Genomic DNA, 23,143 nt, shown 5'->3' with positions numbered 1-23,143 from the left:
AAAATTAAAGGACAAAATCATTACAGGTTGATTAAATAAAAGCTACTTGGTATATCATGGTGAACATGGGTTGCTTTGTTACAATCTTAAACAGAAATAGTCAATATACAATATATCGCGTTGAAATTATATTCCGAATAATAATCTAATTATAACATCAACTTTATTAAAGTGGATGTACCTTGTTAAAGGGAATTTGTACAATCAAAGGTATTGTTTATTGACCAAGAACCATACAGTTCATAGGTAAATAGTTGTAACAGGAAGGGAAAAAATGCAATTGACCAGACCGGGATTCGAACCCGGGCCCCCTGAATCTCTAGTCAGGTGCTCTACCAACTGCGCTATCTGGCCACTGGAGATCGAACCCAGTTGACAGCTACATTTTCGTCACTTCATGGATGTGTATATTAGATAGTATACAAGTTTATCATATGCAAGTCCCTAACCCTCACCACTTAAAATTAACTCCCATTTTCACTATTGGTGTATGTATAGACATGCCGGATTTTCTACATGTCACAGTTCAAGATCACTAGGTTAAAAATCATAGTATCCTGGTCACAATGTAAACATGATTGTGTTTATGTGAATTACTAAGGCTTATTCCTTAATAAATAATAACATACGAAAGGTCTCAAAGCTATTTATGTGACAATGAACCCTGCATTTTTTTGCAGGTAATTAAGCTAATTGAATTATCTTAATGAGATGTTAATGTATAACTCTTGGTCACACTATTTAAGATTTTTAGATTAAAAGTATTAAATATATCTTCCTGTTGGTTTAACATGTTTAAACAAAGCTTACTTACATTATACTTTTGCTGTTGCTTATTTCTAAGGTTATATGCTTCACCAAAATCTTCATCATGGGCTACATTCTGAAAAGGTACCAGCTAGGTAAAACTAAGACATTGACAAACTAGAAACTCATTACATGTAAATAATTCTTTTCACAGAAAGACATCCCACATGCTTTACATCCTCATTTTCATTAAAGTGCACAAACAATGTGTGCATAACAAATATAGTGCACTGTACAGTTCGTGATTTTTTCTACGTCCATGCATGGGACATAACTCTGTAGAATATTATCCGATCTGTAGAATGTTATCCGACTTGACCCAAATAATTAAATCCTGACCTAGATATTCCCTGCTTGTAAGTATACATTGAATTTCAATTGTTTTTGCACATCGGTTGCAGAAATAATGCAAGAAAACTTAATGATGACATATTAATGAAAGGACAGAATGAAAATCCTTGCAAAAACCAAGCATCAGAATACTAGAGTGACTTTGTATTTTAAAATTGTTTTAATTTTTAGGATCAACTGAAGGTTTAATGAATTCATATTTTATACACAACAAAATAATTTGCATTCATCGATAATCAAAAGCATGCAGATTCAATAATGTGTTTTAAAGTATGTACCTGCTCACTGGATGCTTTGGCCTCAACAATACTTGGCTCAAAATCTGTATTTTTATTAATTTGGTGAGGGCTTTTCTGCAGTTAGCAGACAGCTAAAAGAAAACAACGAATAGGAGCCAATGCACTTTTTATCGAAATAAGATCAGACTTATGGTAATTAAAGTTGGTGAATTAACAAATTAACTCACTTTCTACAGAATAAGTTAGTCAACAATGCTATTTCCAGTATATGTGTATTGTAAATTTGTACATTATCTGCAACCCCATTATGTTTCTGGTCAATATACCAGCTGATTCAGAAGACTAAATTGTATTTATGAATCCCTATACAATTTTCATAGTATTTGTGCGAATTATCATGCACTTAGAACAACAACAACAAAAAAGGAATAAAGAAAATAATAAAAATCATGTAGCACAATATTGACATCTTGTCTAGAAAATGCAATACCTATGTAGTGCATTTTTCTTAATCAGTAAGTTTTGGAAATACATACCATATTTGTTACAGACACAACAAGTAACCATATATTAAATGTCTAATCTTTTGTCATTTAAATTGAAATTAAAGTTGATAAATATATATGTGTCTGTTTATATTGAATTATGTGCCATAAGACCAACTCTTAATGGTACAATATAATGGGGAAAAATAGTTTAGATTGATACTTCTGAAAATAGTACCCATAAAACCTCTTAAGTTGTCAGAACTATACTCAAACATATTGAATATGCAAAGAAATATGTTCGATTCAAATCACAAACCAAATCAAGAAAAGTGGCCATAAGATGTATAAGATGATATTGTAAAAAAACCAACAACAAATAAATAAAAAAAAATAAACAAACAGTAAATAAAAGTACACATATAGACAAGTAAGTTTAGTTAAAGAAGTCAAACATGACTTTACCTTTTTATATAATTGCAATATTAAATTGTGCACTGTGACAATATTTACCTTTTGAAATCAAAAATACAGATGTAAATGTGCAACATTTAGTCTCATAAGATTTCACATAAAAATATATGCATTAAACACATATAATATTAAGATTTTTTCTGATAACTCTATTCCCTACCATAAATTTTGTAATAAAAAGCACACAGAAACTATTTATCATTTAACTTTTAAATGCAAGTTGAAGATAACGAACAGTGATCAATCTCATAACTCCTACAAGCAATACAAAATAGATAGTTGGGCAAACACGGACCCCTGGACACACCAGAGGTGGGATCAGGTGCCTAGGAGAAGTACGCATCCCCTGTTGACCGGTCACACCCGTCGTGAGCCCCATATCCTGATCAGGTAAACGGAGTTATCCGCAGTCAAAATCAGTGTGCCAAGAATGGCTGAACAATCGGTATGAAACACGTCAGACAGCATTTGACCCAATGCGAGGTTGTATTGACGAACTAGATCGTTATAACGACCATAGAATTTGCGAAATGCTGACTTCAATCGAGACTGTTGAAATCCCTGTACCATCAACTTGTTTGTCAGTAGCTTACCTCGATTTAAAAACTGACTATACCCAGAACAAGCTCTTGCATATCGCATCAGTTGAGATATATAAACACCATATGCAGGTGATAATGGAATATTGCTACATAAATGTGGGAAGTTGACGAAGGAGAAGCTGAAATCATCCCGTTTGTCATACAGTTGAGTTGTCAGTTTCCCGTTAATGACTACTTTCAATAAAATATCTAAGTATGAAGCAGAAGTGGACGACTCTGTGGTGTCCTTTATTTCGAGCTCACAGGGATATATCAAATCGACATATGAATGAAAGCTATCATTGTTAATAGACAAAACGTCATCGATATATCTAAAAGTCGAATTGAAGGTCACAGCGAGAGATTTTTTCTTCCCACGTAGAAGTTTTTGAATAAATTCTGCTTCATATGAATATAAAAACAGGTCAGCTAACAAAGGAGTACAATTCGTGCCCATGGGAATTCCAACAGACTGTTGGAAGACCTGATCACCAAAGACCATGAAGATATTGTCAATGAGGAACTCTAGCATATTTTTTATTTCAACTTCAGAGTACTTGTGCGTGGAATCAGAGTGGTGTTTAACAAAGTAAGTTTTTGAATGACTGATCACTAGATATGAATATTTCCGTTTTGCGTTTTTGTTGAAGAAGCAACTGTCTATGATGTCAAAAAGTCTAGTCTTTAATTTATCGTGAGGAATGGTCGTGTATAGTGTTGAAAAGTCATAGGTTTTAATGCTATTGATTTGGGAAAAATTCTGTGATTTCAAGTTTACTAAAAGTTGTTTAGATTTTTTTAGAATCCACATTTGATTAACACCACTTCTGGCATATGTAGTCGCACAGTAAGTTTGAAGTTTCTCCTTCACAGCTGTTAACATTTTCGTGAGGAGCAAAGATAGGGGCTTGGTAGAGCACTTACTGGATCCAACAATGTATCTTTGTTTGTAAGGGGTTTTATGTAGTTTAGGAATCCAGTATAGGTACGGTAACTCATATTCATTCGACCCATTGACTGGAATATTAATTGTGTCTAAAACTGAAGCATGGTTTTGAAGAATTTCGTCTTTTGAAAGGGCAGTTGGAGTATAAGTATGATTACCAAAAGTGGAATTAATGCCAAGTTCGTTTAAAATACAGTTGTAATAATGAGCCTTACAAACAAAGACAATGTTGTTACTAGCTTTGTCAGCTGGAACCAAAACACATTCCTCATGTAACCTATCTAATTCTTTTATCACTTCTGGTTTACTAAACACAGAAGGATAGATGGTACGTACTTTTGTTTTCATGTGTCTAATACGGGATTTTAATATCCCTCTTATGCTTTTAACCCATTCTGACAATGTATCAAGTTCTTCTTTTTCATATTTAGCCCATCGTCTGGCATAATCTTCGACAGAACTCATAATAGAGATGAAGTTCTGTCGCCAATTAAAAGACCGAGGTTCTCTGTATTTAGGACCTTTAAGAATAAGTGATTTGAGGTCCTCATTTTCAACTACTGTATATCAACATCACCAGTAATGACATGTCAAGCTGGACTGTAGTTGAAAGAAGATGAAAAACAAGAACATGTTGGTGGATTACGTATAAGATGGTCTATATCTAAGCACTGCAAAGTTTGTTTATAATTAAAAAGTTTGGATGCAATAGTAGAAGTATAGCTGTAGGAAATACAGGGTGTAGACTTGAACTTGAAATAAGTTGGAATACACGACTGAACCCTTTTATGACGAAGAATGTTGCTTATGTTGATGGCATCTATTTCTTTGGTTGTAAATTTGAGCTTAAGGAACTGACGGCATGATTTGGAAGGAATATCATCCATGGTCCGTGCTGGTTTATAGAACCTGTGGTAGGCAACATCCATAATCATAGAGTTAAGTCTATATTCAGGTGTTGAAAAATCCAAGTATAGACTAGCCATAGCTTCTTCAAATAGCGTATGTAAAACCCTCAATGGGATAGAGTAAAGTTTTGTACGAATATGATGTGGACCCAATTATCTGTTGACGTGAGGCAAAAGTGAATCAAACGTGACATCATTTTATACTTGGTCTTTTATATGAATGATGTCCATGACTGCGTTTTCGTCTTTGGGTATTGGGAAAGAGTCCCATCACATTAACGTTATTTCCTTGTGGACTAGTCAAATTTCCCACATCATATACATTATCATTGCATCCACATGGAAATGCAGTGGCTAGGGTCCTGATCCAGTGATCTTCTCGTTGTCTACGAAAAGGGGTGCTTAATGTAGGATTGTTTGTGTGATGGTAATTTTTTTTCTAAAATCCTTACCCTCATGGACAAGATGGAGTGGTCCGGTGCATTAAAATGCTTGTAAAGAAGTTGGTTACCACCATTATTAATTTGAAATCTGTGCCCTGATATTCTTTTATTAAGTGAACCCTTGGTTTCTCCCACATAAACTAAGCCACACAGGTTACACTCAATGGCGTAGACAACGTTAGAAGATTTACAAGTCAGATTATCAAACGTTTTGGTACAGAAACTACGTCCAGCTAAATTACTACTAAATGAATTTTTAGTGATCAGTATATCACAAGTTTTGCAGAACTTTTGAGGTTGAACACATGAGGTCTGAAAAGGAATTATCAAATATATCTCTTAAAGGAACATAACAGTCTTTAATTTGGGTATAAGAATTTTGGTTTCTGTACCAAAGCTGACAATCTGACGATTGTACATACGACAAATCTTTGATATCTCGAAGGATAATGCAAGGGACACCAACCGATCTGTAGGAGTCTGTGTCCCTTATAGACTCCACAGAGTGACACCTTTTTATACTGGACGACGTGTCAGCCAGTATTGTTTCGTTATTGTGTATATTCATGAAGAACATTTATCGAGCGACAAGTATCCTCGGGGACAGACTGTCCACCAGCAGAGATACAAACTCGATGGTTAAATGCAAGGTGAAGATAACGAACAGTGATCAATCTCATAACTCCTACAAGCAATACAAAATAGATAGTTGGGCAAACACGGACCCCTGGACACACCAGAGGTGTGATCAGGTGCCTAGGAGGAGTAAGCATCCCCATATCTAAAAATACGTCTCTTATTTTTTTTTTTAAAAATCCCATAGGGTACCCCAATTTGAAACTTGAAAGAGTTGTCCCCCGTTCGTATTTCCATTAGTTACAGTAAACAAAGCTCCGGGCTGGAGTTTTCGTCATTTCTACTGGTGAACCAAAAACATGGATTTTATTATTTCTGAAAGTGCTTTTTAGCGCGATTTGTTTTTACTGAGGAAACCTATATATCAAATTCAAGTGGAATAAATACTGAATGTATCTGACATTGTATCATACAACCTCTCCGATACGACTGAGTCCGAGAAAAGTTGAAAAATTCGGTTGACCAATGTAAAATCACTTGATGAAGCCTTCGTGTACAATATGATTTTCTTGTGCAGCAATGAAGTCAAAATACTTTAACGATAATAAATAGCATTTATATAGAATCAAAGCGATATACTTACGTGTTCCTATGGGGACAACAATCCCGATAACAGACTGAATTTCTATAATCTTCCGTTCTGTCACTGCTCTATCCGCCTTAACTCCGTACCAGCCTGTCCTTTTTATATTTTCTTTCTTGTGTGAACAAATTATGTCTGGTACACTGCACAATTTAGATTTTGCACGGCTTCTGTTTTGATTTAACAATTTCTGATGATGATTTTCACAAATAATAAACGCCCTTGTGAATTCAGTCAGTAAAAATCCTGATTCGGTTAATAAAACAGTTCTTGTGTCGGCTGGTACATTTTCCAATGAAATTTTATTTAGAGAACACGAAATATTATCTTCTTTTGTCTTAAAATTACATTTACTTTCTAATAAACTGAATTTTACCGCCATATTGTTTACACGTCATACTGGAACTACCTCCATTCAAAAAGAGTTCGACCTAAGGGGGATAAGTAAATATCGAAGAGCTTGCTATATTTAGATTTTTAAATTGGGAATTAGAGGTAAACGTTACATTTACCCATTTATTTCTTGTTTCAGTTCGTCAATACAACCTCGCATTGGGTCAAATGCTGTCTGACGTGTTTCATACCGATTGTTAAGCCGTTCTTGGCACACTGATTTTGACTGCAGATAACTCCGTTTACCTGATCAGGATATGGGGCTCACGGCGGTTGTGACCGGTCAACAGGGGATGCTTACTCCTCCTAGGCACCTGATCCCACCTCTCGTGTGTCCAGGGGTCCGTGTTTGCCCAACTATCTATTTTGTATTGCTTGTAGGAGTTATGAGATTGATCACTGTTCGTTATCGTCACCTTGCATCTATAGTTCCCTTGTTCAGAAATGCATTTTAACCTCTTTAAACACTGGTATCGATCTGATAAAGTTAGGATGAAAAGTTGTGTTATTTTACATGTATACTTAATATATTTAAATAATAAGGGAACAAATCCAGTATTCTGACACTTTTATATAAGATTTCTGATTCTGTCTCTATGGCCATGTTTATTAATGCCCATATCCTATATTTGAGGTGTTTAAAAGGGATATTTAACATCCCATTAGTTTACATAGAAGATACAAGTATGACTAAGTGACACCTGGTTTCCATGGCAACCAGGCCCAAGCATCACACCATTATGGTTATCTATGGTGTAACAACACATCATAAATTCTTTCTCAAAGTATCATAGTTTTTCATCATATATCATGGCCACATCATTTTGATCATTGCATAGAACTGATATTAAACAGTGGGGTGGGCGACGTGCACCCTCGTCCGTCGCCCAGGGCCCGCAGGCGCGAGGGGAGATCATTTATCTTTACGCTCCCCTCTTCGAACCCACTGTGCACTCTCAAGCAATGGTTACTAAGACCAAGTTAACATCATATTGACACATTTCGGTTATTGCTCTCAACTTGAGGATTGCCTGAATTTCCTGTAATTTTCGTGGGAATATCTAAAACTTTCAGGATTCCCGACCAGTAATTAGATTAAATTCTGAAGTTGATCATTGCAAAAAGTGTAATCTCGAAGGTAATAAATTAACAAGGTAATCTCAATTCTGCGGGGTGGGCGACATGCACTCTTGTCCGTCAACCAGGCCCCCTGGAGGCACAATGGGAGAGCGTTTATCTCTATGCTACCCCCTTCGAATCCCCTTGCGTACTCTCAAGCAATGGGGACTTAACCAAGAGGTCACTGGTATCACCAAATTGACACATTTTGATAGTGATTATGAAGTTGTAAATTATCTGAATTTCCTGCATGTTTCTAGGAAATAGCTAAAACTTCAGGATTCCTGACCAAAATTAGACTGAATTCCGAAATGACCATCACAATGTGTAATCTCAAAGGTGACGTAAGATTAACAACAAAGTGGTCGCAGTTCAGGCGGACCGTAGGACTTGTCAGCTCTTGAATAACTCCTATGATGGAAAGCAAAAATTGACAATATTTCCTAACACCGATTAGCAAACCATCTCTCAGTCCTAATGGAGGAAAATTACATCCCATAACTGAAACTGGTTTACCTCTAAAGGATTCCGATTGATTCTGAAGAGTTTCAGCAGAAAATTCCAGAATAATTTTGAAGTCTGAATTCCGTCAAAAAAGATCTATATGCAAGTCCCAAATACTTCCGTAAAAACCAAGGTAATGATAACAGAATGGCACATTGCTAAATACCATTTATGACAATTCCTAAGATAAAAAAATAAACTGTAATCGGTCAAACTTTTTAGACCAGAAATTCCTCAAATTCGTTAAACTAATCTAAACGTTCCAGAGCCAATTAGAATTAACCCAAACTCAGCTAAGAATCAAAACTAAAAGACTGATTACTCGAGCCAAAATACGTAATTTACCCAGCCCATTAACACCCGTAAGCCTCTACCCTCAAAACACGCCTCCTCGGAGCAAGTCCTAAGCAGCACAGATCGAGCGTCTCGAGATCCCCGGTTTAAGACGTAAAGGTTAGAAAGCGTAGAACAAATGTTGAAAAGGTTGGATAACAAAACATGACACTTCTTGACGTGGTTTCGCGACTGCTGGAACCATACAAACTCCAATAAATGCCTATTGAATGAATTGTGAAAAAAAAAAATCAATGCCGAATACATCTGAGACAAAGCCAGTCAATTATTTAAATGAAAAATGGAATGGATAGTGTGATTGACTTAAAGTTAACCAAACAATAACTTTTGGGTAGGCTTGACATTGAGAATAAACAACAACGAACCGATCAACAATATGCAAGTCCGAACTGAAATTGAGGTTGTGGACAATTATCGGAAACAAAAACTGCAATTAAATGCAATTAATGATATGGAACTAGGGTCTCTGTGCTATGGAACGTGCTAAATATCGAAGATAACGAACCGTGATCAATTTCATAACTCCTATAAGGAATACAAAATAGATAGTTGGGCAAACACGGACCCCTGGACACACCAGAGGTGGGATCAGGTACCTAGGAGGAGTAAGCATCCCCTGTTGACCGGTCACAACTGCCATGAGCCCTATATCCTGATCAAGTAAACGTTATCCGCAGTCGAAATCAGTGTGTCAAGATATAGCGCTCCACGTCACGTACGTTGTTGAAATCATCTGTAAACTACATAAATTAAAAGAGGCAAATTGCTGAAATAGCAAGTAATACCACGTAATTGCATAGGAATGTTAATAATAGATAAGTACTATGAAGTTAATAACTCTGCATAAATTGACCGGTAAGGTCCTTGGTACCTAAAATTGTGATTGTGCTGTAGTAAAACCCGTAAACCCCTGTGGCCGTGAATAGCAATGCCTACCCTGAAACCTGGGCCCAATAATGCCTAGTAAAAAAACCTAACGAGATAATGTAGTGGTTGGCCACATTGCAAATTGAACCTCGTGGTAGGTTGAGGTCCGCGCCACTGGTCTATGCAGTGCCAACATTTTGACACAATCAGGTATACCTGGACGTTATCCAGGTTCACCTGTGTATGGCATGTAAAAGAATAAATACAGAGTAACGCGACATAATGAACTGATTACATAATGGGACGAATTAAGAGTAACCAAGCCTTGGAATTTGTAGCATGATCTGACTATCTGGTCCCCTTTGCTTGACCGACTCGCTAGCCATGCCTATTGAGAGGTAATGAAACCTACGTTAACCAACTACCTTGAATCATGAATGGCATTTTGGCCAAATAGATACAATCAAAATTGTGTCGTAGGTTTGCCATTGGGATACATAATAATAGAGCACCGGCGATGCTAGGTATAGTAGGTGGTGTAGGACATGACCGGGATATGAATTTACGTATGGCGAAAAAAAAATGCCTGCATTTCCTGTAATTTTCGGGGAAAAAAAATCCTTAAACCGATTGAGCTATTTTTCACAATGTGTTCAATCTAGGGTTTGAGCAGAATGAAAAGTTAACGTTAGGCGGAATTGTATGAGGCAAGATAGTTCGAACCAGGTTTATTTCTTAAATGGTACGAACTGTATTAGCCAACCTTAATTAATTGTGGACTATTTGATATGTATCAAATAATCTTGATTATAGTGCAACTATATAGCAAAATTCAAGAAAAGAATCCATAAAAAAAATAAAGAAAACAATCTTCAATTTTCTATGTGGCAAAAGAGAAGTGATAAAATGATATACTTTAATTAGAAAACAAGAAGAAGGAAGAATAGGTATTGTTGATATTGCTTGTAAATTAAAAGCACTCAGGGCTGCTTGGGTAACAAGAATTCTCAATGAAAAACAATCATCTTTAAAATCTTTCTTTAATTTGTGTATTCTTAAAAGAGTTATCCGCAGTCAAAATCAGTGTGCCAAGAACGGCTTAACAATCGGTATGAAACACGTCAGACAGCTTTTGACCCAATGCGAGGTTTTACTGACGAAGTAGATCGTTATAACGACCATAGAATTTGCGAAATGCTGACTTCAATCGAGACTGTTGAAATCCCTGTACCATCAACTTGTTTGTCAGTATCTTACATCGATTTAAAAACTGACTATACGCAGAACAAGCTCTTGTATATCGAATCAGTTGAGATATATAAACACCATATACAGGTGAAAATGGAATATTGCTATATAGATATGGGAAGTTGACGATGGAAAAGCTGAAATCATCCCATTTGTCATACAGTTGAGTTGTCAGTTTGCCGTTAATGTCTACTTTCAATAATACAGGTAATTAATGAGGAATAATTTGAGATATTATACGGAAATCGTAAGAGTAGTTTGTTCTCTAAACGAATATTGCTTGCGGAAAATGTGAGATGGCTTTGTTAGAATACAAATTACGATATTGAGTAGGGAAATATGTCGGTAAGTTGAACTTTTCATGAAATCCGTGTATTTTGTAGCAAGTAATACTACAACTTTTCCCAAGCACATTTCGGGAACAGAAGGATACGGAGAGTTTATTTAAAACAAGAAGTTTAAAATAATTGTTTACTCAGCTGCACTGAAGCGATTTATATGAAAGACTTCAAATAATTATAAATGAAAGTCACCTGGTCAACGAAGTCATGTAATATCATGCCAAATATGTTGATATATAGCCGAATGAACCTTTTATATAAATTGTCTGTACTTAAGTATATAAATTACAAGTTGAAATCAAAACCGCCCTCGCAATGCAATGCATGTTTTAACCCATTTCAAAGCTCTGAAAAGCATTAACATAGCTGCGAATAGCATGTAGCCCAGCAATTCGCTGGAGACAATACTATTCCATTTAATTGGTCGTCTCAAAGCCACAGGTGACCGTCCAAGGAGCGGATGACCGTCGCACTACGTCATGACGTCAAAATAGAGACTCTCAAATCCGAAACCAATTTCAGATGGCGACAGAGACGGCACGTCAAGTTGTCGGCACTCATGGTCAGTCAGTCCGTTCAGGAACGATTAGAAATCGGTGGCAGAAGTTTCTGTTAAGGCCACAACGACTCCATATTGGTCCGCCACTTACGCCGAGACATACCTGATGTCGAATGCAGTGATCCCTTGCATATAATCGGTTTTGTTTGGCCCATTCGAGCCGCGTGTTGTTCACTGACAAATCTCGACTAACACAAAAGAGGTCAGATGGACATCAACGTATTTATCGACGTCGTGGTGAGCGACAGATTCGGAGGAGGGTATGTTATGGCATGGGCAGGGATATATCAAGGCGAGAAAACACCTCTTGTAGTTATCCATGGTAATCTTACAGCAGTAACATATCGGGATCAGGTCTGGAGATTACCGGTCCACTTTCTTATCCATCAACGTAACTTACGTTGCAACAGGACAATGCAAGACTCTATGTTGAAAGGGTTTACCGTGACTTTCTTGCTCAAATCAACGTCCCAGCTCATGAGTGGCCACCAGACAGTCCAGATTTGTTCACGTTCAAGCGTTTGTGGGACAAGATGTACTGGAGGTTTCGGAAACGCATCAACGTCCCATGTAACATCGCTCAAATCACACAAGGCCCTTATTCAGGAGTGGAATAATATCTTTCAAACGTCAATTAACACCTTAATGGGGTCAATGCTAAGGAAAGTAAAAGCAGCGACGGAAGCCAGGGGTGGACAAACACGTTATTGATTTGGACCGAGAAACGGCGTAGGGTGTCCTCCTTTTAATGCTACCCAAGCAAACACCGTCTGTGATACGACAATAACCATTTTGGGCGGAAGTATCGCCATTTAAGACAAAAGAAAATACTGTGGTTTGGGAGGATACGGAAATGTCCCCAATTTGGTAAGTCTCTATTTTAAGCGGAACCACATCTATCTTGGGCAGAAAGAGAAATTTCACTATTTTGGCGGAAGTGGAAGGACTATCATCTAGGAGGAAGCTTCGCAATCTTTAGCGAGAACAGTTGGGTCGCCAAATTGGCGCCGCGAGAACTAACGCCGGTGAAAGAGTCGCTTCCCGCTACACTATAACTCCCATTGGAAATGACCTACAGCTAATGCCGTCGAAATGTGAATGAACATTTTCCAAGGAACGTAAAAAAAGACCGATGAACAAAGAAACTATACTTGATATTTAGTGGCTAATTGTAATCGTCATTTAGGGCAAACTTTAATGCCAGACTTCCTAAATTATCGCTCATTATGCCTAAACATTGTAAAGGAAAATGTGGTTGTTTTAGTAAGCAAACATTATAGACCTTTCAAGTTTGGTTAAATATTTATCTCACGTAATAATACTTTTACTACCAATGAATGAAATATGTACAAATTCTTCAAAAGATTTGAAATCTATACTTATGTACATTTTGAATGAAATTAGAATTTACAGAAAATACAGAATCACATGTTTAGAAAATGAGCACACACTAGAATACTAAAATTTCAATTGTCATAATCTTCTCGAGACATTTCATAAAGATTACGAAATGCTAGAGCCACCTCCAAAACTCGAAGCAACGGAATATCTCAGTGCTTGGAAAGGATTCTTGATGCATTCTTTTAGTTTTTCAATAACTTGAATTGAGACGGCCATGCCGGTTTTGCATTTCATTGCGAAGTGTTCGCAGTTATTCTTTATGGCGTTATATCCTCCCCATTTACTTGGATTAGCCAGGAGTTTCTTGGCGTTTTCTACCACTTCATCAGGAGGCAGACACTGGTCGTCTGGGTATGTTATTTTTACCAATCTTCTTTTTCCATATCCGGTGAATTGGAGCAAATCCACTTGCCTCACCCTTGCATTTGCTTTGTTTTCTCCACCGTATTCGATTATTCCTTCCGTGTGGCTGATGAAGATACCGTGGTGATAGTAGTCAATGCCATGCATCTCTCCTTCAACTGCCAGCTGATCACCAGGTTGTAACGTTCTAAATAAAAACGGCAATATTGGTGAAATTCCGCCTGTAACGTCATTCTATTGTTTCAGAGTTCCATTATTTATCAGCAATAGGGAGTTTTGGACAACTGCTTAGTAATGTTCTCTTGAATTCAATTTTATGATTTTTTTGATAAACAAATTCTCTTTAACACAACTCTTTCACCATGGAGCTTTTAAGTTGTCACAAAATGTATTGTTGAATATTTTCATTGAAATCCACACGTGTGAATGGGATTTAAACCAGAGACTTGTCGCATAGTATACAAAAGCTCTATACTCTGAGCCACTGAGCCTGAATGAAAAGCATTGAACAAATTAAACAATAGATACTTTATATGACAAAACACTTTGCTAGTATTAGGTTGATACTTAATTGTATTTTTTCAATCTATATAGATGCTCTATCAGTTCATCATAATTAAGTTGAAACTGAGGATTTTAAGTCAATATTGCATACAGGGAACTTTTTGCCACGTTTTATGTTTGCCCCTTTTGCTTTTCTTCTCATTTGGTGAAATTAATGTTTTTATCTCATCTCCCTTTTAACACAACTGTGTCTGGGCAAATTCAAAACGGAGCGAACTTTTCAGCAAGTGCAGAAAGGCGAACGTCGCCATTTATCCTCGTACCCATCAATTCTTAAAAGGGAAAAAAACTTGACTCCCTAACTTTTAAGAAATGTAATGGTACTAGAACATTAACCTATACAAGAATTTACGCTTATGTCGTTCGAGGTACATTTAAAGGACACATCTCGTGTTTTCAAAGTATACAGAATTATATGCATTTTGTCTTCCTTATGCTTATAGAAATTAATTGCAATAGTTCGTTCGCTGAAGTATTGCGATAATTAGTCACAATACGGACTTAAATGTAAGCCCCGATTTCAAAAAGCCTAGTTAATTAGATAGGTAGTCACGTGGTACAGTGACGTCATATGCGACCTTCGTCGATCAACTTGTTGTAAAAGTAGTGTTAGATATTTTTAAAAACTCGGGTTTTAGGGGCCTAGTTTATTTACCATGGATAACATTTATTTCGATGTTGACAAATTTCCCGAGTCTTATATCTTTTAGCCACCAGTGCGAGAAAAGCGAGTATGAAATCTGCATAAATTTGCGAGTAAATAATATTTACATGTATACATGGGATCACTGTCTAAACACTATTTGGTAATGCCATTTCTGTAAACAACTGTAATTAGCGTTGTTGCTTTACTAAAATAAACAGTGCAATTATTATTAAATTTATTTTTGGAGAAGTTAGATAGGCCTAAATTATGATACGATTATGTATCATTGACAACTAGGGCTACTGTCACGGGTGCATTTCGGGGAAAAAAATAATAATGATCAAACTTATTGTGAAAATCACGATACTTTTAAATTATTTTATTAAAGCAATTTTATTAGGCCTAATAATTATTTTTTGTTATTAACACGTTGTTACTTACGAAGTGGGAGCGCGGCGTGCTGTTGTTGTAAACACGTACGCGTTTCTTTAAAAAAAAATGAAAGCATTAATTATAATTCAATTCAAAAGTCGGAATTTTTTTTTTTTATTTACAATTGAAAGTTCAATTATCTTTTATCTTTAAATTTCCTTTTTAAAACTACCAGTTGGTAGGCACTGCTAGCATAGTTCTGCCTATATGTTGTTACAAGGTGAAGGTCAGTTGGTGCGAGTGTGTATTGAATTCGAGAGCAGAACGGAAAGCATATGCCGTAGGCCTATATGTAACAGTGCGTAGCTTCGATAGAACAATTTTCTTGCAGTTTATCTACGTCTTTGTCCAAGTGCTTGTTTGGAAAAGTACAGGGACAAATTCTACTGGGAGTTTCTATGGCAAAGTCGTTGTGCCGACAAAAAATATTCACGGCTTGTCCCTCATACCTTCTTTCGAAAATTGAAAAAAACACAGTCCAAATCCTCTCTACTGACAGCAAGTACACGCTTAAACGGCACAAAACACCCTAATGCAGTGTTATTTACAAGCTGTTAATGTGATAATTGTTTGTTTGTCAATTAAATCTAATCTGTTTATGAAATGGCTATCAACTGTTTTCAAATCTTCTCGCTCGAGGTCGCATATGACGTCACAGATAATGGCGCGTAAAATATCGAAGAAAATATGCATATCGCAAGATTTGAATTTCATCGCTTTCAAATTCGAAAATTACGCAGACTGCTTCATTTAAAACACATGTAAAGTAGTTTTAGGCATGAAATGAATTAATTTTGCTGAACAAATTAAAAAGTTTAAAAACATGAGATGTGTCCTTTAACAGATCCAAACAGAAAGGTAATTGATAAACTGTTCAAAATTGTGTAATGGACCGTTATTATGAAGATCTTGTCAGAAAATTGTTTGACTAAGTATCTGATTTCCCATGTTATTTGGTATTCGTTTCAATATGGACTATGTACAGTAATACAAAATCCTCAGGGTCAAATTTTGTGCAACAACTTCACAATAATCATTCATTAACACGTTCCTAACTCCAATACTAAATAAATGATAATTATGAATCTAGTTTATACATGATACATATTACCTGTATTCCGTCACGTTTTCCGATGACATTCCAAGGTCATGGAATAGTTGACTAGACATCTTACCCTGAAATAAAAAAAAATCGAATGACTGAAGAATTTGGAAGAAAATGTCATACGACTCATTTGTTTGTTTTTTTAAACAATGAACTTACTTAACGTACTTTATTTCTCTGGATATTTCTAGCTTTTCGTCAATGTGCATCTTGTTCGGATTATATAAACTTGGGTGCATTACCAGACATAAATATTAGATGAGAATGAGAGAAAATTCTGTAAATTTCAAAGCAAAATCAATGTAACTTTAATTTTAAAATGTCGTAATAACATAACAAAATAAAAGAATAGTAATTGGGATGTGATGATATCGAAATATCTTATGCTTCTTGGTTTGTTTTTACTTTGGTCTTGAGAGTGGTTGTTTTTAAATATACATAAAGCCTCAATCATCTCTCTTTCAAAACAAAGTAACATCAAAATAATAAACTATAATCAATTTTCCCTCAAGAAGATTTAAAGATGAAATCAATGCAATACATTTCTCGGGGTTATTTTTTCCCAGTTTAACTTCGTCGACTGAAAAGTATGAATAATTCGTATTCTTAATTTCTTACAAAATACACACTGTAGCAATGCCTTTGAAATATTCACAAATGCTAATGAGTAACTGAATAATCTGAATAGCACATACAGTATTGTACTTATTGACATCTAGTTTCAATTTCAATTTTCAAGAAAGGATGACAAGCAATCAAGTATATTATGATATTTTTTATTTTGATACTGCTTCCTCGTGACATGGGCATTCGTATTGAGATAATCACTCAATATACAAAACGCACTTCCTTTTGATCTCGTAGATTTTATATTCCTTAAGTTGATTTAAATCATATCTATTAACAGTTATTGTTGATTTTAAAGACAGAAAAAAGATTGAACTTACAGTTTCAGATACACCTTGTCCTACGTAGGTTATCTTGTGCACTGTCAAAAACAGTGATCACGGTGTGTACATTTACTTAGTGATAAGAATTTGGTTCGATGAATTGTATTTTCAATGACTTGGTCTTATTTTTAGATTAAAGTATATTCCTTTAGTCAAGGTTATGAAATACCCCAAATGAATTATTTGCTTACGAAGCACCATTTTAGAATATCGATAGTTTCGTTTTCGGTTCATGGTATAACAACGCGTGTCACAAGGCAGCAATGAAATCAAACAAAGAACCATTGAAAATGATCATATAGACCTTGAAAGAGGTTTGCAGCTGATGTTTGGAGTTGTGTCAATTTTTAGGGAATTGTTTTGTTTATTTCTACTTTGATGAAGAATTAGGAAATTAAAAAGAAAAACTGGGTTGGGCTACAGTGTTTCAAACGTGTCAACACAATATATGCCACACAAATCAATCATAACATAAAAATGAATACTTAATCATATCTTCTAACAATACAGATAAAAAGTTTATTACAAGTAATGGAAAGAAATGATGGCCTTTTTGCATTTGATAGACGAAAAAAAATCATGATATCAACTTTGAGAGTTTAAAAGCACATATTAGGAGTAATGTCAATTTGTAAAATTTCACATAATTTACAAGGTCTGTCTTAAGATTTAAAAAGTGGGTGTTAGAGATCAATATTTAACTTATGGACGAACATACTGAATTTTTATACCAAATCTGGAGTAAATCAATTGAAACCTTTCTCTAGCAGCACATTTTAGAGGTTTTTAAAGAGTAAATGACAATATTTTTAAATCCATTTACATCTGCATGTATCACGATTTTGGGTAGGCATATGACAGAATTTTGTTAAGAATTGGACAGGGAACAATTTTTATAAAGTTTATCATGTTATCCCATGACCTCATGGAGTTCTACTGGGTCAAAAGTCATTTAAGTGCACAATTTTGCAATATTTTTTCTCTGGAATATATATATTACAAATCATCTCACTAGATTACAGTCAAAAAAGGAAATTTTTAAGTTGGATATTGGTTTGTTCAAAAAGGGGCCTGCAATTCTTCCTAATTTAACTTCACTTGTTATTTTTTCCTTTGTAGCCTCTGGGAACTGTAGGACTTATTTAATTGTTTTTATTCACCCCCTAATCTTGGGCATTGATAGCCAATTCGGACACCAAACTGAAAACCTTGCAATAATTGATTTGCCATCTCATTGTTTGGGTAATTTTCCGAAAGTGATTTTAAATTTTTTAATTTTATTATGATATAGCCTAACTTCAAGATATTAGTGATTCCCCCTACCACCTCTTTATTACAACCCCTCCCCCTCTTCCCCCTGTATTTTGACATTGGCCTCTGTATTGACCCTGGCCTCGAAATGTCTTATCCCCCTTGGGGAATTGTGCTTGCCCTTTCTTTGAACAAAATATCATTGGATGTGGGGCATTGCATTTCAGACACAAATGTAAATAATTGCATGGAGCCCTAAAACAAGAACCTTGGTAATTATAGGTATAACATTTCTTCTGACTCTGGTTTTGTGAATCAGCAGCCAGAAACTTAGTACTTGGTGTAATGTACAATAACCACAATTCAGGGTCAAATACCCCCCAGTTTTCAGATGGATTATTTGCAAGTTTAAACCGGAATTGCTGGTCATACTCCTTGAACCTCAAACTGAATGACCTCGCTGCTGCTAGTCGAATGTCAATTATATATTCAAAAGATCCAATGCCTTGGTTGGATGGGCCTTCAAGTATATGCTGGTATATACATATTGTATGATGAAAGCATCCGTCCATTGTTGAATATTATTAATTTTCTTAACATTTTTGTCTGTAGTTTACAATTCCCCATTTACCATGATAATTGCTTGTTTTTAAGGTTCATTGGAGTTAACCTGGCTAAATCAACATATTGCCCATTAATAATCTTGTTTCTCGTATCTTTCGACACGTTCAGCCCTAAAGTATTGTTATAACTAACGACTATCTGAGGCGTATCCGAGTTTTCATTCAAAGAAAACGGACTTTCAGTTTCTACTGTACCTGCTTCGGTGTTTGGAGTTGGATCCTGCGCCATGTGTCCCGAAGAGTTATTCTTGGTCCCTTGACTTCTACCGTTAACCTGATTCCCCTCCTGCTATTTGTGACTTGCGTCATTTTGATTTCCCTGCAGCCCTACCCTCTTTTCAGCTCTTCTTTTTGAATTCTTAATTTTCGGCATGTCTGATCAAACTCTAAACACGAGGTTTCGTTACCTTGTAAAATCGAACAACATCGACGTAATATTTCGCTCTTTTTGTAATATTTGGGTATATTATTTCACCTACTCTATTAACTGACTTAAATTCGAATCAATAAGAAAATACTCAATAGAAAATTTGCACACAATTGAAATTTTTTTCCAGTCAACTTTTCCGTGGTGACTCGATGATCTCCTTTTCAAAAAGGAAGATCTCTAATAGCAAAACCAGTACATGAAAGAATTTCCGGAAATAACAATTCCTGAATTCATTAAAATTATAACTCAACTTTTGCTTCATGCTGAAATAAATGGATTTATTTTTTAATCAATAAATCTTATTATTCTACGATATAACTTTATACGTATTAACTGATCATGAAAAAATTGACACATATCTCGCTTGCTTGAGATTTGCTAATGCCGAATTAAGGTTGATAACTGATAATTCAATTTTATAATCATAAAAATCAAACAATATATGTTGTAAAACTAATTCATCAATGGCAGAAGAACATTTGTCATTCAGTGAAAACCAATCATCTTTATTTCGAGAGCCATACACATTTAAACATGTCATGCACAGACAAGTTTTTCTTGAACTGTATTCAAAGCAATTTATATAATCTGTAAAATTAAACTAAATACTTGGAATATTTGTTTTTCAAAATAGATTTAGAATACCCCTACTATGTCCCCCTTTTCGTCAGCAAAAAACAAATTGAATGTAGGCCGTTTCAAACTGCCATGACGTCATAGTGACCAAATTCGTATCTATATAGGAAAACGATCAGGCGTATGGTATTCAATGGTAGGCCGCCTGTTAATCAAACTTTTAACAATAGATCTCAGGTGCAGTGATATCTGCAGAGACTGTGGTGAGGGGGGCCCCAGAGAGGTGTTTTGATAACAATAACAGCAAAAAATTGTTCATTGAGTCAATGACTGAGAGTATAAGAGAGAGATAAATGGGAGGTGTTTTAAACTGTGTGTCATCTAGCCATAGTGATACAACCATTATACAAACACTATGACCATATAATCACTGCAGACAGCCCTGAAACCCTTCCTGTGTACATCAAAAGTATACACAGCACCCTGGTCTCTTGGCCAGGTAAATTCCAGGTAAATAACAATGACCATAGATGAGCTCCGCCCACATCCAGTGATCCGTGAGGAAACCGTACGGTATTTTATTTGGGTCTTTAGCCCTATTAAAGCTGCATGCTTTCAGCATATTTTCTGAGAAAGTGTGCATATTGGGTGCTCCTGCACCATATGTGCTGGTAAATCATTACAAATGAATCATTGGATCAGTACAGATCAGGTACACACTTCTTTTCAATGCAATTGTAGAGCAAACTGCCGAAATTCATGAAATCCGGTGGGGTAGGGTCATTAATCTGATCATGCAAGGGCATTGGCAACGCGGCTAGGTTCAGGCTTCCCATAAAATAACACAATGCACTTTGTGCCTTGATTTCTTCGAAATACCAATATATGATGTCATAATGGAGAATGACTTCAAATCACTGCAACTTGAGCTGTTACGACGAGGAGAGTGTCGTAACATTTAGACCTTTTTTCAAACTGCCGGATTAGATGTCAAAACGCTATTGCAAAACTCACGTGTCTGAATTGTATTTTAAAATCTTGTCCGAATATTTTAAAATAGTTTGTTTAATTACCCTTGATTGAAATTCAGTGTGTCGAAACTGCTTTCAAAAAATATAGCTTTGAAATGTACTCTCCTTTTATACCAGTGGTTAGAAGTAGAATTTTTGATGTGTTTATAAGAGTCTAGTGCAAGGTGAAGATAACGAACAGTAATCAATCTCATAACTCCTATAAGCAATACAAAATAGATAGTTGGGCAAACACGGACGCCTGGAGACACAAGAGGTGTAAGCATCCCCTGTTGACCGGTCACACCCGCCGTGAGTCCTATATTCTGATCAGGTAAACGGAGTTATCCGCAGTCAAAATCAGTGTGCCAAGAACGGCTTAACAATCGGTATGAAACACGTCAGACAGCTTTAGACCCAATGCGAGGTTTTACTGACGAAGTAGATCGTTATAACGACCATAGAATTTGCGAAATGCTGACTTCAATCGAGACTGTTGAAATCCCTGTACCATCAACTTGTTTGTCAGTATCTTACCTCAATTTAAAAACTGACTATACGCAGAACAAGCTCTTGCCTATCGAATCAGTATGAGATGTATAAACACCATATGCAGGTGATAATGGAATATTGCTACATAAATATGGGAAGTTTGTCATGTACTTGAGTTGTCAGTTTGCCGTTAATGTCTACTTTCAATAAAATATCTAAGTATGAAGCAGAAGTGGACGACTCTGTGGTGTCCTTTATTTCGAGCTCACAGGGATATATCAAATCGACATATGAATGAAAGCTACCGTTGTTAATAGAGAAAACGTCATCGATATATCTAAAAGTCGAATTGAAGGCCACAGCGAGAGATTTTTTCTCCTCACGTAGAATTTTTGTTGAATAAATTCTGCTTCATATGAATATAAAAACAGGTCAGCTAACAAAGGAGCAAAATTCGTGCCCATGGGAATTCCAACAGGCTGTTGGAAGACCTGGTCACCAAAGACCACGAAGATATTGTCATTGACGAACTCTAGCATATTTTTTTTATTTCAACTGCATAGTACTTGTGCGTGGAAACCTAGTGGTATTTAACAAAGTAAGTTTTTGAATGACTGATCACTAGATATGAATATTTCCTTTTTCCGTTTTTGTTGAAGAAGCAACTGTTTATGATGTCAAAAAGTTTAGTCTTTAATTTATCGTGAGGAATGGTCGTGTATAGTGTTGAAAAGTCATAGGTTTTAATGTTATTGATTTGGGAATAATTCTGCGATTTCAAGTTTACTAAAAGTTCTTTAGAATTTTTTAGAATCCACATTTAATTAACACCTCTTCTGGCATATGTAGTTGCACAGCAAGTTTGAAGTTTCTCCTTCACAGCTGTTAACATTTTCGTGAGGAGCAAAGATAGGGGCTTGGTAGGGCACTTACTGGATCCAGCAATGTATCTTTGTTTGTAAGGGTTTTTATGTAGTTTAGGAATCCAGTATAGTCACGGTAACTCATATTCATTCGACCCATTGACTGGAATATTAAATGTGTTTAAAACTGAAGCATGGTTTTGAAGAATTTCATCTTTTTAAAGGGCAGTTAGAGTATAAATATGATTACCAAAAGTGGAATTAATGCCAAGTTCGTTTAAAATACAGTTGTAATAATGAGCCTTACAAACAAAGACAATGTTGTTACTAGCTTTGTCAGCTGGAACCAAAACACATTCCTCATGTAACCTATCTAATTCTTTTATCACTTCTGGTTTACTAAACACAGAAGGATAGATGGTACGTACTTTTGTTTTCATGTGTCTAATGCGGGAATTTAATATCCCCCATATGCTTTTAACCCATTCTGACAATGTATCAAGTTCTTCTTTTTCATATTTAGCCCATCGTCTGGCATAATCTTCGACAGAACTCATAATAGAGATGAAGTTTTGTCGCCAATTACCTGTATTTAGAAC

At 35.8% G+C, this 23,143-nt stretch overlaps 2 protein-coding genes across 2 annotated transcripts in view; one reads left to right on the top strand and one right to left on the bottom strand.

The window, feature by feature from the left end:
* Positions 1–23,143, top strand: part of LOC125656182 (uncharacterized) — a 374,718-nt gene that overhangs the window by 89,397 nt on the left and 262,178 nt on the right. The window lies entirely within an intron of this gene.
* On the bottom strand, positions 13,128–17,381 carry LOC130047790 (uncharacterized). Its single transcript, XM_056143257.1, has 3 exons — positions 17,297–17,381; positions 16,356–16,420; positions 13,128–13,789 (listed from the first exon to the last, which is right to left on the bottom strand). Exons 2-3 carry the CDS (start codon positions 16,412–16,414, stop codon positions 13,342–13,344), a joined length of 507 nt encoding a protein of 168 aa, XP_055999232.1. The 5' UTR covers positions 16,415–16,420; positions 17,297–17,381; the 3' UTR covers positions 13,128–13,341.

This window comes from Ostrea edulis, chromosome 7 (genome assembly GCF_947568905.1).
Source record: "Ostrea edulis chromosome 7, xbOstEdul1.1, whole genome shotgun sequence".
Taxonomy (NCBI): Eukaryota; Metazoa; Mollusca; class Bivalvia; order Ostreida; family Ostreidae; genus Ostrea; species Ostrea edulis.
This window is presented reverse-complemented; position numbering and strand designations above follow the sequence as displayed.